General features: G+C 45.6%; 1 protein-coding gene and 1 long non-coding RNA gene across 27 annotated transcripts in view; one reads left to right on the forward strand and one right to left on the reverse strand.

Annotated features, from left to right (window-relative positions):
- The window catches only part of Znf532 (zinc finger protein 532), a 111250-nt gene extending 101072 nt beyond the window's left edge, over window positions 1-10178 (reverse strand). Inside the window, exons 1-3 of one of the 26 annotated variants that reach the window (XM_074069721.1) lie at window positions 10038-10056; window positions 7367-7477; window positions 617-681 (exon numbers count right to left, since the gene is read on the reverse strand). Coding sequence is in view for 8 of the 26 variants with exons in the window: in XM_074069728.1 (XP_073925829.1) it covers window positions 6944-7169 (226 nt within the window). In the remaining 18 variants the exon portion in view is untranslated. The other 25 variants (XM_074069720.1, XM_074069710.1, XM_074069718.1 and 22 more) reach the window with 25 other exon arrangements.
- On the forward strand, window positions 9246-12236 carry LOC141422461 (uncharacterized). The gene is made up of 4 exons (XR_012447015.1): window positions 9246-9381; window positions 10008-10150; window positions 11126-11354; window positions 11545-12236. It is a non-coding gene; the product is annotated as an uncharacterized lncRNA (long non-coding RNA).
- The last annotated feature ends 6238 nt before the right edge of the window (window positions 12237-18474 follow it).

The raw sequence follows: 18474 nt of genomic DNA on the forward strand, positions 1-18474 counted from the left end.
GCACACTTGAACTAGAGTCCACAGGCTAGCTTCTAGCCGACTTCCTGACCTGCTGTCCCATCCCCCAATATGTATCTGCTGCAGAAAATGAGATAACTATAAATATCTGAAGTACTGCCAGCTGTGTGATCCTTTAAAGCAGAGGACTTTGAATTTTCTAACCTATTATGTTTTTCAACAATCTTAATGCCCTTACTAGCTGTGGGACCTGGAGCAAGTTACTTAAATTCCAAACTATACATTTCTTGAGGGTGGTTATGAGGATTAAATGCACATAAAGTGCTTAGCAGAGTGATCTCAGTAAGTCCTTCCTAAAATTTTTCCTTAAAGAAAATTATAAAATCAATACCCACAAAATGCCTCTGAAATGAGTTTGTGTCCCAAACAGGAAAGGCTGCAGTTGAGAAAACAGTCAGGATTTCTAACAGTTGAATTATCTTTAGGTCTCTTCAGAATACCTAGAAGCTCTAATTATGGCAAGTTGTAATAACTGACTGAAACGAAAGCAATACAAGTCTGGTGTATGGGAGCCTCAAGACCCTCAAGTAGAGGCTCCTCAGTAGGAATGTGTAGGATAACTAAGAAAGCCACTTGGGATTTGTCTAAAAGTACTTACTTCAGTCTCCAGATGTAACAAAGCAACTTTCCTCTCACTCTAACACAGCTGGGATTCAGAGCTTCCTGCCAATAGAAGAGATTCAAATTTATTCTTTAAACTGTGCTTATTTTGGGAGATTTTTCTCACGCCACTCTCAATTTACTTTACAAAGAGTACGTAAGACAAAAGCATTTCTCTGTTCGTTCTCCCTTTGATCCTTTCTGTACCCTCACCCTAGGCCCACAGTCCTTAAAGTCCGCTCACAGCACTATTTCTACAGCCGACTCTGGTGCTCGCTTCTCTCAAACTAGGCAGGAAGATCTGGCTAAATACAAAGGTCTGTGGATCTCAAACCTCACCATCTCACATGCTCCAAGGACAGTCATCACCTAACCTGAGCACCATCAGTGCCTCCGCTGCTTGGCACCTGCTTGCCCTCTGGGGCTTCTCCTCCTAGCTTCCACACCCCAAACACCATCCCACCATCTGTCTTGGGCAGTCCCCGAGGCAGAAAAGCCTCATGATAATCCTGCCTCTACAAACATTTGTGATGTGGGAGACAAGACTTTGGCCAGGGCCTCTGCCTCAGTTTCCACACTGGTACTATGAGGACAACAGTAGACCACACATCTCACTGCTTCAGCATTACGTGAGCTCTCAAAAGTAATGGACCACCACACATGGCAGTGTCTGCCGATGTTAGCTGCCAATACCATCTTCTACCTTTCTAGAAATGTCATGCCCTCCAACTTGCCTTTTTTCTTCTTCATTTTGTGATGTTTGTGATGAAACCCAATGCTTCACACATACTAGGCAAGAGCTCCACCACTGAGTTACACCCCCAGACCTCCTCCAACTTTCCAAAGCATACATTTTAAGTTCTTCAGTCACCCATTCCTATTTATTTATAGGTTTTTTACTACATAGACCATTATCTTAGGGGACCCCAAACTCAATCTTTCTTTACACCTTTCTTCTATCACTACTCCTCTTCTACCATCTCTGTTCTATGCTAACTATAGTAGTCTCCCTTTATCTGTGAGTTCATTTTCCAAGGTCATAGTTACCTGAAGTCAACAGTCTGAAAATATTAAATGGAAAATTCCAGAAATAAATAATTCATAAATTTTAAATAACTTTTAATACAGTATAGTTATAATTGTTGTCTTAACAATTGTTGCTACTCTTTTGCTGTACCTAATTTATAAGCTTTATCACAGCCATGCATGTATATGTAAGGTTTGGCATTCTCAGGGGTTTCAGACACCTACTGAGTCTTGGAATGTACCTCTGTGAAGAGGAGTGTGACAGTACTGGCTCAAACAGCGCTCCTAAACTCCACAGAGTCAAGAGAGGCCAAGCACCTCCATGGGCAACTGACCCCTCCACTGCCACTCTTCCAAATCTCTTTTGCCTCTGACTTTGCCACCTCAAAACAGAAGTGACAAGTCACCAAGTAACCTGGATGCCCTCAGAGGCACCCTTCACCATTCCCTTCCCATCACTGCACATGTTCTCAGGGACTACCACATACACTTGGCCTATGGGCAGCTACCACCTACACCGTTCCAACCCCACAAGCAGAATACTCGGCCTAGAATGCAAGGTCCTTGTGGTTTTTCCCTGAACTGCTTCAGGGGTCCCCACCTGACCTCCCTGCCTCCATCCTGAACAGCTCCCATTCCACCCTCCATGAGGCTGCCTGCACAAGACCTTTATGATGAAAAGTGAAGTCTATTTGCCAATGCTGGCTACACAAGGAAGTCCACACTGGCAGGGATGGTACAGAAAGAACTTCAGCAATTTGACCCTTGTCTGCGTCCTACAGGCACCAACCAAGCTCCACACCGCCCACACACACTCTCTCTGCCTTCCCATCCCTGCTCCACCCACATGCATGGTCTTAACCTGAGCCTTGGCCATCTTACGTTCTCACACTGGCCTTTCCAGGTTCAACTCAGAAGCCACCTCTTCAGGGGCTTCTCCCCTGACCCTTAGTATCAGGTAGCCATTAACACTCCTCCCATGGTTGCTGTAGGCTACTTCCCACTGAATTTTTCTCTCTGGTTTCCTTTCCCTCTGCCTTCCCAGGTTCCAGCATGATACCTGGTACTCAGAAAAGAGTAAGTATCTGCTGAACAGCTGAAAGAATCCCCACATTACTATCACCTGCACCTTGTTGGGCTCTCCTCCCTCTGAACCATTACCTCGAGTATTTGTTCTTCCTGATCATTTTTTTTAATCCTTTTAAAGGATGAATCTGGGGCTGCTGTGAGTTATAATGAGCTGAGTTTATCTCATTCAAGCTTATAATTCATATGCACATACTATATGACCCAGCCACCCAATGCCAAGCATTTACCAGACACAAGTGAAAACTTATTATGTTCACACAGAAACCTATATTCAAGTGTTTACAGTAGCTTATTCACAATCACAAGAAACTGGCAACAACCTTCACAAGCAGTAGAATGCCTGCCAGTAAGGGCCAAGTCCTAAGTTCAAACCCCAGTACCACCAAAAAAAAAAAAAAATCTGCTTTTAAATCTCCCCACTTAGTTGCTTTGACGGTGCTTAAATGTTTTCACTTCCTTACAAGGTACCAAAGCTGAATAATAACTTCATAGTAGACTGTCACCAATATTTTGTCAGTCAATAAATCAAATTATAATGAAAGAGTTCTTTATACACAACCAAGATTTCAACAAAGATCTCTGGTATCACTTTCCAAAATTTCAATTCTATTATTGTGTGGTGTTTTACTGAACCTGAAGACAAATGTAAAAATTAAACTGCCAAATGTTTCTGAAGAGATTAAAAATAATAGCTGGAGGAAATAAAGGGTATTTTACCACTTGTAGCTTTTTGTTTCATTTTGGCTAATTCCGATTAGTTCAGGGTTATAAAGCATGTCATCCCATTAGAGAGTGTTCTATTATCATGATTTCTCAAGTGTCTTCAGTGTTCACCCTTTCTCTTTCCTGGAAGTCTTAACCACAGCTGTCAAGGCCAGATACGTTCTGTGAGTTATAATGAGCTGAGTTTATCTCATTCAAGCTTATAATTCATATGCACATACTATATGACCCAGCCACCCAATGCCAAGCATTTACCAGACACAAGTGAAAACTTACTATGTTCACACAGAAACCTATATTCAAGTGTTTACAGTAGCTTTTTCACAATCACAAGAAACTGGCAACAACCTTCACATCCTTTAGCCAATGAATGGATAAACTGTGGTACATCAGTTCCGGAGGAATACTACTCAGTGATTAAAAAAAAAAGAAGAGCCAAGTATTAATTCACAAAACAACAGGGGTGAATCTCAAATGCATTTTCATACTAAGTGAAAGAAGCTATTTATATGACATTCTGGAAAAGACCAAACAATAAAGACAGAGAACAATGTCCTACAGTGGGACAGTGGTCGCCAGGGATAGAGTGGAGAAGGGGCAGCAAGAAGAAATCCTGGCATGATAGAATTACTGTGCATGGTCATGGTGGTGTGGACTCTATGCCTATGTGAAACCCAAAGAACTGTGCACCCCAGAGTAAATGGCACCATATGTAAATTAAAATTTAAAAGTTCATTCTTTTAACCATGACTTGGTTAAAAATCATCCCTAAAATATAATCAGATTAGTGTAACGTCTGTGGATTTCCATAATGTCTCCCTGTCCTGGTTCTCATTTTGACAGTGTGTAGATCAGGAAAAGATCTCAGGGGTCAAGGAAGGAGCAAGCCCAAATGATCTTCAGGTCCTTTCAGTTTTCCTTGAAATAGCACCCTATTTAAGGTTCCACACAGGGCAACTTCTGCACCAGCTACACTCGAAAGGTGGTTCTGCCAAGGATATGGGAAAGGTTACTTGAAACCCAATCCACAGCAAAGCCCAAGAAGCATTTCAAGGGAAGAAATACAGGGCAATGGGAGGATACAAACACAAACATCCTAACTCATCCTGGTCAACGATATAACAAAAAAAATTCCACTTTCGTATTGGCTACCTTCTTCCTAGACCTTTCTTTTTTTCTTTTCTTTTCTTTTTTTTTTGGTGGGACTGGAGTTTGAACTCAGGGCTTCATGCTTCCAAGCAGGCACTCTACCACTTGAGCCACCTCTCCAGCCCATTTTGCTCTGATTATTTTGGAGATGGGATCTTGTGAACTATTTGCCAGGGTTGGCCTCTAATCTTGATCCTCCTGATGTCAGCTTCCCAAATTGCTAGATTATAGGCATGAGCCACCAGCACCAGGTTCCTCTCTAAAGTGGTCTGGTGTGGCACATACCTATAATCCCAACATTCAGGCAGCTGAGGCCGGAGAATGGAGGAGAATTCAAGGCCAGCCTGAGCTACAGAGGGACACTGTCTCCAAAAAAAGAAAAGTCAAGTGGGGGAGGGGAGTGTCTCTGAGAAAAAAGAGGGGAGGAGGGAGAGAGAGAAGAGAGGGTAGAGAGAGAAAACACTCTCCTGCACCAGGTTAGGCCGAGAGTTGTAAAAGCCTGGATCCAATGTTCCTTAACATGGAAAATATGACTGAATCTCAGGCAAAGGATGAAAACAAGCAAGAGTTCAACACCCAGTTACACTTTCTTTCCAGTGTACTCTGGGCCAAACCCACACATTCCCACTGCAGAGGGAAGGGCCACAGGTCGTCCTGGAGAGCCACAGGCAATTCCAAGCAGGCTGTGGGCACAGGCTCCAGCACAGGCCCCACCCCAAGTGTGGGTGCCTGGCTAGCCTTCCCTCCAGGCTCTCCCAGGAAGGAACATGCCCTTGCTTATTCTCCAGATCATTCTTTGGCTCTTGGTCCCTCTCTCAGAAACCTCGGCCTGCTACTTTGTATAGCCCAGCATGAGATCAACACCTGAGGCCAGCCCCAATCCAGGATGAGCTCATGTTTGCTGCCCTGGAGAACCAGCTCTCCAACCTAAAGCAGCATTTGCAGCTGGAAAGACTGCCCTCAATGCAAAACAAATGGTATTTTCAGGAGCTTTCTGGGGGAAGGAGGAAGAACAAAGCTAGAAAGCATCACAAGAGTAAACCAGAACATTCCATGACATGCAGTGCCTAAAAATGTTTTTTAAATATATTCTCAAGAAATAGTCATTACAAGGGGCGAGCTCTCAAAGTTAAATAAAAATCACTAGTTCCAGAAACACAGGAATGAAGGATGGAATGATAAAACAGCTTATTGTATTAAGCTAATTAAGGTTTATCATATTAGCCATCTGAGTTTTAGTTGGCACCAGAAATGCAGGAGCAGCGTATCATGCAACATGGAGTCCGATCTGCTTTGCAAGCATATTTCTGCCACAGTCATCCGCAGAACCTCTGGCAGTCGAAAATGAGGGAGAATTGAAAACCAATTTTAGCACAGCGATTTGCAAAGAATTTTGTTCCATCATGTAAGCTATTTGCTGGTATACCCACCCGAGATTACATTTATCTCCATTAAATACTACATCAAGTATTCCGAGCTAACCATGCACTCTTGTTTCCCCTTTTGCCGGTTCTATCACACAGGCGATGTTCTGCAGCCAAATGAAAAACATTTCAACAATAAAAACCCCTGCATCCCTAACACCCTTCACTGCAGCGAGGCTGCCCACCCACTGCCAACACACAGCTTAACCAATTCTGAGACCCTCTGCATTTCTGAAAGGACTATTCTGCTGAACCTGGAGAGGCACAAAATACCCACTTCCAAATGAGGGAGAAATGTATTTGCGCTCATGTCTCCTATGGGCTCCTCTTGACTGTACTTTTACCAAGGCAGCAGAAAGGCAGAACCAGTTCTGTTGCTGAGATCACGCTGGATCAGTCTGGAGGGACTGGTTTCCTGTTTGGGGAAGTTGCAGTTGTTTTCACAAGGAACCCCAAGGCGAAATGTTTAGTGTTCCCTTGCAAGCTCTTCCAGCCTTTTGTTCTTCACTTAGCTACACTCCTCTCTGCTTTCTCCTTTCCTCTCCTCTCCAACCTCTCGTTTGGGAGGCTGTACAAAAAATTGCCAGCTCGAATCTAACTGCAGGCTTTTAAGGCATTAGACATTTTCTACCACCCATTACAGCAAAGCTGCAAGCTAACAGGCATCTTTGCACAGATGAAGCCAGACTCCCTGGTTTCCTCCTGGTCTTGCATTAGTATTCCACATTAAAATGTATGCCACAAATAATCCAATGAAGAACTCACCATCGACAGCCCCCAAAATCAATAAAAGACATTCCACCACTTGACCCGGTTTGAAGTGAAAAACCTTTCAGGTTAACAGAGAGAGCATGATTTAAAATAAATAAATATATAAATAAAAGTGGTGATAAATGAACAAAAGGCAAATCTACCTCCAGGCTCTTCAAATCCTGAAAAGGTGGCTGGGCTGCTGCCTCGATTTGGTGAAGTCCTTCCTTTTCTTACAACCATGGGGAGAATGCTCCATGTGTACTGCTTCAGTCTTATGCAAAACAGCGCATTCTCCACAAGGCCCTGCCGCCTACCATTCCCTAAACATGCCTCTTTCCAGGCCTGACTGTTCCAAATGCCCAGGCACATGCGATTTAATGAAGGCATTCAGATTTTTGCCTTGATAGCAATACCATCCAAAAGTCACTCGAACCCCATTAAATGCAGTTAACATCAAAGAGTTATTTCTTCTCCACTCTGAACCCCATTTATCTGCAGGGTACCAATCCATTGTCAGTCCTGTGTCTGAATGAATGGATCTGCAAATTAATATTTAAATTCATGCTAAAAATAGCATCTCTCACCTTGTGAACCTTGACCTTTTGGAAAGACTTTGGACCAGTGTTCAGTTACTGTCACACGGTTGCATTCTCTGCAAATATGAAAGGGTTAAAAAGCAGCCCCAGTCAACAGGCCTACAAGGAAAAAAAAAAAAAAAAAAAAGACAGCATGTATGGCTAACAGCATCACTGGATTGCATTTATGCTCATTTCCTAGAACAATACTGTTACCTTTTGGCCTTCATAACAGTCAGAAGTAGCCCAACACCCTTTAGTAGCTTCTAAAAGGAAAAGCACAAAACAGAACATACCCTGCAAGAGAAAAGAGGCATGCAAACTAGCATTCTCCAGCAACAAACTCCCACTACAAATCCATCAGTTCATACTGGTTTTGTTTAGTTAAGAACACAGAGAGCGAGAGACTGCACAAACCAAGTGTCCCCACCCTAGCAAGGCACATTTTTTTCTTTAATGAGGGTCATAACTCTCAGCTCCTTGTCCATCCCTTAAGCAAAAGAAAAAGGCAGGAAAAGCCCAAGTCATCTCAGACCTGCAAACCTGCACCTTTCTTCCCCTTCGTCTCTACACAGGATCTTTTAGGGTTCCATCAGTCACGTACCAGTGCTGTGTGGTGTCTAAGTGTGCATTCACATACTGTGTTGGGATGGTACCTTCCTGCAAGCTCCTCTGCTTTTGGCTGCCATGAAGGGAGGAAGCTGCTATCCCACTGTAGTAGCTCAGTGACTGCATTGTGTTCAGGAGCTGATCTGCCTCAAACCAGTTTCAGCCGGTTCTGGTCACCCTACATAAAAAAGCTATGGCAACCCTCGCTGAGTTGCCAACAAGTCCCTGAAAATCATCAGCATAGGGAGGATCTAGCTGGGGGCTGCCTCTCCCTTTTAGGCCTTCCTAAGGAGGGGAAGGTCATCGTGTTCCCCCCACCACCACACAAGCACACAGCCTTGGAAATGCTCACCTCACAAGCACCCCACGGCCCCTCAGGGCTCATCCCCCCCACCTCTACCACCCCGAAGCCCACCGCAGCCACTGTTTCCCCCTCCTTCTCCTTCCCCCACTTACCTCCCACAACCTGGCTCAGATCTTTGTGTACGTGTGTGTCAGTGTGTGTTCTCTGTGTTGGTGGCTGACAAAGAGCCCCCAAGAAAGCAATCTATGTGTGTCTCCTCACACAGGATGCGTCGGCTGCGGGAGCCGGCCTGGCCTTCTAGCAGAGTGGTGCTGGCTTGTTGACCAGGCTCCTCTCTGCCTGTCACCCCCACCCCACCCAGCCCCCTCCTCCCTTCCGTCCCTCTCCTCTCTCTCCCAGCCCTGTCACCACCACCAGCAGCCCCCCCAGTCTCCTCCTCCTCCTCCTCCAACCTTCTCTTCTTTCAAGCACCTGGGGGGAGAAGTCCAAATCCCTTTACCTCGGGGTAGCACACTGGGGATGTCTGGGGCGGTGGGGGGACAAGTGAAGGGGCCGAGGGGAAGAGGGGGGCACCGAGGCCTTGGGAAAATCATCTGTGCACCAACAGCGCTGGGGGGGGGGTTGGAGAAGAGCCCGCGCCCACGTGGCCCCCTCTCTGAGCCGGTGGGGCCTAGTAACACCGGCCCTGGCTCGGACCCCCCCCAAGGAGGGTGGCGGGGCGCGAAGGCCGGCTGGCCCCAAGGCGACAGTGGGACAGGTCACTGCAGGCAGGCCAAGGGGCCTGAGCCTCGCGCTGCTCACCCCGACCCGCCGGGATGGCACGAGGGGCCGGCGCCCCCGCCTCTCCCCGACGCCCACCCGCGCCCCCGCGAGTCGCCCCGGGTCGCCCCTGGCCACCCCAGCCCCGAGGCGCACACCCACCCCCTGCCCGGGGTTGGCCTTCGCAGCGGTCAAGCCCGGGCGTCTGGGCCGCAGCTCGGATGACCTTTGTTCAGCGCGGCGCCGCCGGCTGCTGCTGCTCTGGCTGCTGCTGCTCTCGTCGGAGCGGCGGCGGCGGCGGTGGCGGTGGCTTCCATGTTACGGGCGTGTCATCTGCATTCCCGCTGCCGGGGTCTGTGTGTGCGTGTGCGGTGGAGCGGCCTCGCCGCCGCCGCCTCCTCGACTCCCGGGCTCCCGGGGCCGCCACCGCCACCGCCGCCGCCACCGCCGCCGCCGCGGCCTCGCCGTGCGCCCGGCCGGCCCCGCGCTCCCCGGGCGCCGCGCTCTAGGCCGCGCGGCGGCGGTGGCGGCCGGCCCGCCACGCCGGGGCCTACGGCTTGGGGGTGCGGGCCCGGGGCGGCGGGCGGCGGGCGGCTCGGCCCGGGCGACGAGCGAACAAAAGGGAGCGCGGGCGAGGGGGGAGGGGGCGGCCGTGGGGGAAGGGAGATTCGGGAGGAAGGCGGCGGCGGAGCGCGAAGCCCCGCGGCCGGCCGGCGGGCGCCGACGCCCGGCCACCCCGAGCCCGAGTCCCGCGGCTGCGGAGCGGCGCCCCGCAGACCTGCCAAGTCTCACCCAAATGGGGCAGCTTCGCCCGGGAGAGCAGAGCCGGGGGGGGGGGGGTGGTAGTGGTGGTGGTGGTGGTGGTGGTGGTGGTGGTAGTGGTGGTGGTGGTGGTGGTGGTGGTGGTGGTGGTGGTGAGGGGACCGAGGAAGGGCTGCTTTTTTTTTTTTTTAAACGACATTTCATACTCTCACCCAGTCCTTTCCATGGCCCCAAGCCGCAACTTACTCGAGTGGAAGGAAGCAAGGCCTCGCCAAAGATGGTTGAAAAAGACCGTGAGCCTCTACCAGGATCTTGAAGCCAAGGTGGTGTTCTGTCCTCCTCGTAATGGTGGCAAATAAGTAAGGAGAGAGCACGCTATCTTCAGATGAATTAAATCTGAAAGTCTCCCTGAAGGTGGAAGAAAGGGCTCTCCTCTGCTTAGTTAGTGGTTTGGAGCCCTTTTCGCCTTAAACTCAGCCACAAAAGAATGGAAGACACCCCTGGGGTGGGGAGAAAGCCCTGGTGGAAAAGACACACGTTTTGCTTTCAGAGAAAAAGCCACTGGGGCCAGATTGAAACATGGCATGTTCAGTTCATGTAGGGTTTGTGTGTGTGTGTGTGTGTGTGTGTGTGTGTGTGTGTTTTAAATGGGGGAATGATATTGAGTAAACAAGATGTAATAGCTGGATCTTTAAAATTCTAGAAGGGAGATGGGGTATGAATGTAACAAACACAGATTGTACATACAGCAGGTGGTCCTGGTTTACAGAACACAAAAAGATACATATATAAGCCTGCTAAAGGCCACGAAGGGGGTAGAATCGCAACCCATCCGAGAGTGAGACAATGTATTTCCATTCCACGTGAAGTATACTGTTTTCCATCCCCGTGTCCAGGTCCCCTATATCGTTCACAGACGTGTACTCCATTGAAAGGTTTTCCAAACGGAGAAACCTCCATGTCAAGCTAATCGTGCTGACACTGGAAACAGGACAAAATGGAAGGTTCTGAAAAATGTCACCATTACCTCCTAAAAAGGCTCCCTCCTGTTTGCTTGAACTCTGAAGACAATAAAATAACTAGAGTAGCAGGGAAGACTCCAGCATAGGAGGCATTCCTGTGGGTTTTATTTTTACAAAGTTGTGCAGAAAAGTAAAAAGAAAAACAATCTCGGTATCCCCCTCGCATTAACTTCCATGGACGAATGCCATTGTTCTCTGTTACAGGGACATTTTATGATGTAGATTTTAGGTAGCACTTTTGCTATTTAAGACTTCTCATGTAAATGACCTGATTTATCATCTCACAGAAGAGTTGTCTTTGATTTCAAACAGCAAATTACGTGGAGATGCACCGAAGTTGGAATGCACAGTGACACACTTAGAAAGACCTACTTGATCTGCTAATTTTGCTGGCCACAACATCACATCAGTGTTACAAGATGGTGAAACTGAAACTCATGTTCTTTTAGCCGGGAAAACAATGCCAGTACTCTGTGTGTTGAGTTTCAACTTTACCTGGGCTTGATTTCATTTGAAAGGATTCATTTTTCCTCTCCCAAAGGTGGGCCTTTATTAATATGCATGTGAAAAAAATTATGTGCATTGAAGATTACACAAGGATCTGCTCATTTGAAATCTTGATACACTTTGCAGATTGCAATATATGGAATTTCATAATGTGCATACTGTAGTAAATGCTAGGGGTTTTTGAAATCTATGTTTACTTCTAATACCCTCTTCCCCCTCCCCAGGCCCTCTCTTATTGCTGAAAGCATGCAAAGCAGCGTTTGAATGGTTACAAGAGTTGTACTCCCAAAACCAAAGTCTGGATTGCTTATCATAAGCAAGCTTCAGCTGTACAACTGCCTCGTGGCTTCATGATGCCAAATACTTATGGAGCTCTGTGCAAACCCAATGTTTTGGTCAATCCTTGGCTGGAGGAAATTTGGGTTAAAATTTACACAAACAGCAAGAGATAACATTGCATCTACTTTTAAATACCATGAACAACCAAAAGTAAGAGGGGAAGGAAAAAAAAAAAAAGGATCATCTTTAGCAAATTATCTCTGTTCTATTTTTAGGAGGATTTCAAAGAAATCCCTTCGTCAGGTAGACCAATAGTTAAAAGCAAAGCACCCATCTTAGTCCATTTTGCAAAATCATTGAATTTCACAGTTGAAAAAGACAGCTTCTCTTCTAAGTTAAGGAAAGAAAAAGGAAAAAGACACTATCCCTCTTCCAAAAAATCAATACAAAAAGGTTCATCCTGTTACTCTACATATGTAAGACTACCTGTGTACCATTCTTATTTCAACAACAATGAAATAGTAACTTGACCACAAGAATGAAATAAAGGTATTATCTGAGCACAGTAGATAAGGGCAAAACAAAGAAATCATATGATTCTTGTGCCAAATAGAAACTAAAGGAATTCCAAATCCTATAGGATTTTATTGTTGCTGTTTTTATTGCTAATTCTCAATGTCTTTGGGTTTTCCTCCAATCAGTGTATTGCAAAATCCAGCTTCTTTTTGGTCTTGTTTTGTTTTGTTTAATCCTTTGTGGTTTTAAAGCCTGCCTTGCAGAAGCATGCAGATCCCATACTTTCCCTCCTTCCACTATGAAATTGGGAAATTCCTTTGTTAGGCAGAGCACACAAAAGGTGTGTTCCTGGAGGGAAAGGGGAGGGAAAGAAAGAAAAGCATTTTCTTTATCTCACCATCAAAGGCTTTGCAACTACTTACTCCTAAACTGAGCAGCCCTAGGACTTGAGCTGCAGTTTGGAGCTCAAAAGCAAGCTAGGCCTGGGTGTTTATAGAGAGTTCAACATGTTAAATTTGTTAGCTTGTTTTTAAAGGCGTTGTTACAATGTTTGACCCTACCATAATAATTTAAAGATTTGTAGCAAAGTAGCCAACAAAAAAAGAGGGGGAAAAAAAATCCATCATTTGTTTGTAAGAACATCAAACTATTGATAAGACTTAGTAAGGTATATTTCCAGTGAAAGGAGTCATAACCAGTTTTCAATTATTATAAGCCCACCAGAAATAGACTGAGGAAAGGATCCCCTTTAATCCTTTGTTAGTGATTGCATAGACTTTCTACAGCAAAACCACCTTCCCTTTTCTGAGCCTCAGTTTGGAAATACCACCTCATCCTCACCATTACCTCCCACACACACAACTTTTGCTGGGAGACCTGAAAGGTTGGAAATTGGGCTCAGAGTGGGGCATCATTTCAGAGGCCCCTAGATATTTGAATAACCTCCTAAGACATGGCCAGACTCATTACCGCCTGCTGGCTAAATGCTGGAAAGCTGAATTTATTCAAGGAGAGAGAAGGCTGGGAGCTAAGGAAAGTGGGTGTTGTCTATGAGCTGTACCTTCAGGAATCAAAGGAGGGTGGGAAGTATGAGGAAAGAATGGTCTTTAGAAACTGGCCCAACAGAAAAATCTGCTAAGAATTTTGTAAGATTTCCTGACCCTTTGCACTTGGGCTTGCTTAACAGGAACTTGTGTTTGGGTTTGTTTCCCACTCTGTAAGTCCAGGAAGAGGGAAAGAGAAAGCGGGAATCTGGGAAGGTACCTGAGAAAAGGAAAGCCATCAGACTTCATTTTTGAAGGCCAACCTCTCCCAGCAAAAGGCTTTTGCAAGGGTTTCCTAAGTCACAGGATTTGGAGACTTGGTTCCTTGTAAGAAGTGATCTCATGGGTCTTCCATGGTGCAGAGACAGTCTGGGGTCCTCCCCTTCCATTCCACCTGCACCAGTTAGCACAATGTTATGAACATCTCATGGTTGGCATGAACTAATTAAACCCACAGGCACCTGAAAGTAAATATATCCCAAGTTAAACCAAAGTTATTTTGCCACTACAGTGGATGCTGGGTGTTTTGTCATGGTTCTGTCTTCAGGGTGTACACCTCCAATTCCTTGCTGCTGAGAACTCACTGTGCTGAACACTCACAACTGAGTCTCTCACTGCCTTAGTCACTATCTTGTGACAATTCTTAGGAACTGTCCCACCCAAGGGTACAACCCTTCCCTAGGAACAGACAATGTCGGCCTAATGTAGAGATAGAACAGCTCCACCCTCTGCCTTAATTTCGGTCAACTCTGAAGGCCATCCAGATCAGAGCCCTCTGTTCATTGGATCGGCCTCAGGTACCATGGGTTGTGGGGGAAGTCGTTTCTAATCCTGCCTTGCTTACTCCCTCACAGGTGTGTCTCCAGAGATTGCTAGGTCCATTATTTCCAGGTAGGTCAACCCAAGGCACTCACCTAGCAAAATCCATCCCTGCAGAGACTACTCTTACTTAAAATGGCTCTAGTTCCCTGTCATCTACTCTATCACCATATACCAGAAGGACACTGCTGCCTACCAGTCCCTCCTCTCTGTAACCGTGACCCAGACTCACCTCAGGCCCATCAGTGGAGCACATCACTGACTATTCTCCTACAACTTCCACTTCATCCTCCACACTGAAACCCTAGGAATCTTTCTAAGGAGACCATCTTGTCACCCCCTGCCACTCAGACCTTTGGATATCGCCCCATTGTCCTTAGAATAAAGTCCAGACTTTATACATGTGACTTAGAAAGAGCTTCATGATTCACCCATTTGCCTGTCCGCCTCCCTTGCCTCTTGCTCCTAGCATTTCGAGATCCAGACTTGTCCAACATTTTTGTTCTTTGAATGTGCCCTGCTTCCTCTCACTGTCAAGTCTGTGCACATCATCCTCTCCTTCTGGAAGAGTCTCCTCATCTTCCCTCAACCTCCTTCACCTAACGCCTTTGTATCTTCAAATTTAAATGTGCTTCATTCAGAGTAGCCATTCTCAACCTCTTCCCTCACATGCAAACTAGTTTTGGGTACCCCTACCATGTGTTCTTAAGTTGCCTCTGTCACATGATATTTGGGAAACCCCTGTCCCAATGAGACAAGAAGCCTGTGAGGACAGGGACCATGCACTCTGGTTCCCTAGGGGCTCCCCAGTGCCATCATGATCAACAAGACATTTAAAAATTAAGTGTTCAGAACATCAAGATTAGCACTCATAGGCTTCTTTCTCAATGATATTTAAAGATAAAAGATAATCAAATGTTTTCAATTATCTGCTAAACTTAATGATAAATATTTAAAGTCTCTTTTGACACTTCTTTTTTTACTACCAAAAGACCAAAAGCCACATGGCACATCACTGAGGAAAAAATGGTCATTTCTGGAATTCTTTGGTGATTTAAGACAGGGTTTCACTTTGTAGCCCAGGTCAGCTACAAACTCAAGATCCTCCTGCCTCCTCCTCCTAAATGCTGGGATTGCAGGCCTGTGTCACCACACCTGTTTTTTTCTGGAAAAAAAAATTTTTCTTAAATAATAGTAATAAGAATATACATACTGCTGGACACCAGTGGCTCAGGCCTATAATCCTAGCTACCCAGGAGGCAGAGATCAGGAGGACCACATTTTGAAGCCAGCCAGGCAAATAGTCCACTAGAGCCTATCTTGAAAAAACCAATCAGACCCTTAGTCTTAGGGTAGAGCTCAGTGGTGGATCACTCAAGGGCCTGAGTTCAATCCTCAACATCAAAGAGAAAATAAAATAAATAAATAACCACTTAATGAAGCAGGTTTTATACAGGGAAAAAAAAATTACAGAAATGCCACCACACACAAAAAATCAATGGGAACTGGGGGTGTGGCTCAACTTGTAGAGCACATGCACAGCAAACTCATGGCCCCCTGAGTTCAAACCCCAGTACTGCCAAAACAGCAACAAAGTGTCACTGAATCATAGATTGCTCCAAGGATCATCAGTGAGGTTAATTGAAAGGGCAGAAGGGTCTGCACGTGGGTCTCTGATAGTACCTTTAGGAAATCTCCTTCCTGTACTTTGAGAAGTGATGAGGCTTCCCAGTGAAATTGTCTGCTCACACAGGGGTTGCTGGGTTGCTGGCCGTGTCATGGCAAAGAACTTAAGGTTATTCACTGTCCTTTTAATGCACATGCTCCACCACTGAGCTATACCACCAGTCTCACTTCTGTTTTTCTGTGTATTTTGTAGTGTGTTGACTGTATTAGGATACTATCTATATGTAATTTATAAGGAAATTTTTAGAAACTGTGAGTAAATAAGTGAATAACTGAGATGAATACTCAAAAAAGTTTTTATTTATTTATTTATCTGGTGGGACTGGGGCTTGAAGTCAGGACTTTGCACTTGCAAAGCAGATACTCTACCACTTGAACCCACGTCTCCAGTCCATTTTGCTCTGGTTATTTTGGAGATGGGGGGGGGGTCTCACAAACTATGCCTCCCAAGTAGCTAGGATCATAGGTGTGAGCCACTGGTATCCACCACAAAAAATAAATAAATAAATAAACTTATAGTGTGATCCACCAAAAGAATTTAACACTGTGTTAGAAAAATTGCCTTAATAGACAAGTTCAACTCTGCACAGTGAAAACCTATACTCCATAGTTTCACTTCTTCTACAGTCTAAATTTGGGGAAATAAAATGCATGTGGCCCTAAATAAACCTATTCCAAGTATCTGATGAGTGATAAGAAGCTGTATCATGGTTGTGCTGTTTGCAAAGGTCATGGGAACAGTCTAAATGGTGTATTGTCACTGTGCCCTCTCTGAGTTTCCATCGAAGCCTCTAACCAGTTGAAAGAGAAGACTAGATTTCACCATGTGCATAGAACTCCTGGGTCCTTCCTCTTTGACAGTGCCTCTTCTCACCTTTCCTCTAATGTGCCCATCTCAGTAGTAACTCAACTTGACCATAACATGTAAAAAATTAAGAGCATAAACCACATCAGTTAAGCTACCATAGGTACTCGCCCCCATACCATGCATTGTACCCAGTTGCTTAGCAAAAAGAAAAAAGAAAAAGCCCTGGCTGGGTGCTGGTGGCTCATGCATATAATCCTAACTACTCAGGAGACAGAGATCAGGAGGATCACAGTTCAAAGCCATCCCTATCTTGAAAATACCTAACACACAAAAAGGGCTGGTAGAGTGGCTCAAGGTTTAGGTGCTGAGTTCAAGCCCCAGAACCACAAAAAAAAAAAAAAAAAAGAAAAGAAAGAAAAAGCCCTGAATGAGCCCTGGCAGGGCCTGCCATCTGTCCACTCTTAACTAGTCCTTCCTGCTCCCACCTCCAAACCTGAATTAAGTTCAAAGGAAGATAGATTCTTGCCTTTGGGCATGGCATAAACCCTCTGACCCCTATTGGGCCACCTCACTTAATGAAACAGCCTAAGTGTCATCTGAAAGATGGTCCCTGCTTTGGGAATTCTGTAGGAGACACCTCACACCAGCGCCTTCTGACATTTTCTCTTCCCTTAGCTTTTGTGACACCTCTCCCTCCTTCCATAAAGTCACTCCCTCTCAGTCTTTCTTCTTAGCTCATTTTCCTGCATTCCTCTCAGAAACATGAGTTTTCTCAAGGTTCTGTCTTTGGCCTTCTTCATTTTAAATCTGTGCTCTTGAAAGAAACCCATTCATCCTCAGGACTTTGAGCTTCTTCAGATGATTCCCAAGTCTGAGTTACTGGATCTCTCCTATAAGCGCAGATTACACTGGCTTGCCAAATAATAGAGAGATATTACATAATTCACACCACTCCAACCAAGCGGGTATAAAAAAAAAAAAAATGTACCTCCTGCTCTTTTACCACAGCATGTCATTAAATGTTCCTCCTTCTGTCTCCTTTTTTTTTTCACCCTGCATCCAAGACAGGAAAATGCCACATCTTTGTGCAGCCTTCTCTGCATCCTTACCTGTCCTCAACCAAGTCAATACCTTGGCTGAAGTGGTTCTTTCCACTTGAGCTCTTACAGGGACTCTGTAACTAATCACACTCTTTTCACCCTTTTTTATTTTATTTATTTATTTTGCAGTGTTGGGGCTTGAACTCAGAGCCTACACCTTGAGCCACACCAGCCCATTTGGTTTTGTGTGTGTACGTGTGATGGGTTTTTTTGAGATGGGAATCTCACAAACTATTTGTCTGGGCTGGCTTTGAACTATAATCCTCCTGATCTCTGCCTCCTGAATAACTAGGATTACAGGTGTGAGCCACTGGTGCCCAGCTTCATCCAATTTTTTCTCACCAAACACCCCTTAAGCAATCAGAGTTTGTATCACCTGTGGGCTGGGGGGCTGGAGGAATGGCTCAAGTGGTATAGTACCTGCCTAGCAAGCCAGAAGCCACCCTGGGCAAATAGTTTTCGAGACCCTATCTCAAAAATGGGCTGGTGAAGTGTCTCCATGTATAGACCCTGAGTTCAAGCCTCAGTATTGGAAAGAAAAAAGAAAGAAAGAAATTCAGATTTAATTGGTTGCCTTGTTTTTTATTTGTTAAACCTGGCCACCATAACTGCATGGCATATTTAATTCCTTTCTCTCCCACTTGAAGGCAAACGCCATGAGGGCTTAGATGTGGTCTGTTCTGTCCAGTGCTCTAAATCCCCAACATCTAGTCAGGCCTTGAGGACTTGGCATGGAGCAGGCACTCACAAGTGTTGAGGACAAAGTCAATGAGCACTGGCCAAGCATGTAAGTGCTCCCTAGGCAGTTCCTGCCACATTCCCATCTGACCTCCACCGGCTCCTCAGAAATTTCTCAATTGTAATGAGGATTCTACGGGTGCAAATGTTTGCTTTCTGGTCTAG

Source organism: Castor canadensis, chromosome 4 (assembly GCF_047511655.1).
Source record: "Castor canadensis chromosome 4, mCasCan1.hap1v2, whole genome shotgun sequence".
Lineage (NCBI taxonomy): Eukaryota > Metazoa > Chordata > Mammalia > Rodentia > Castoridae > Castor > Castor canadensis.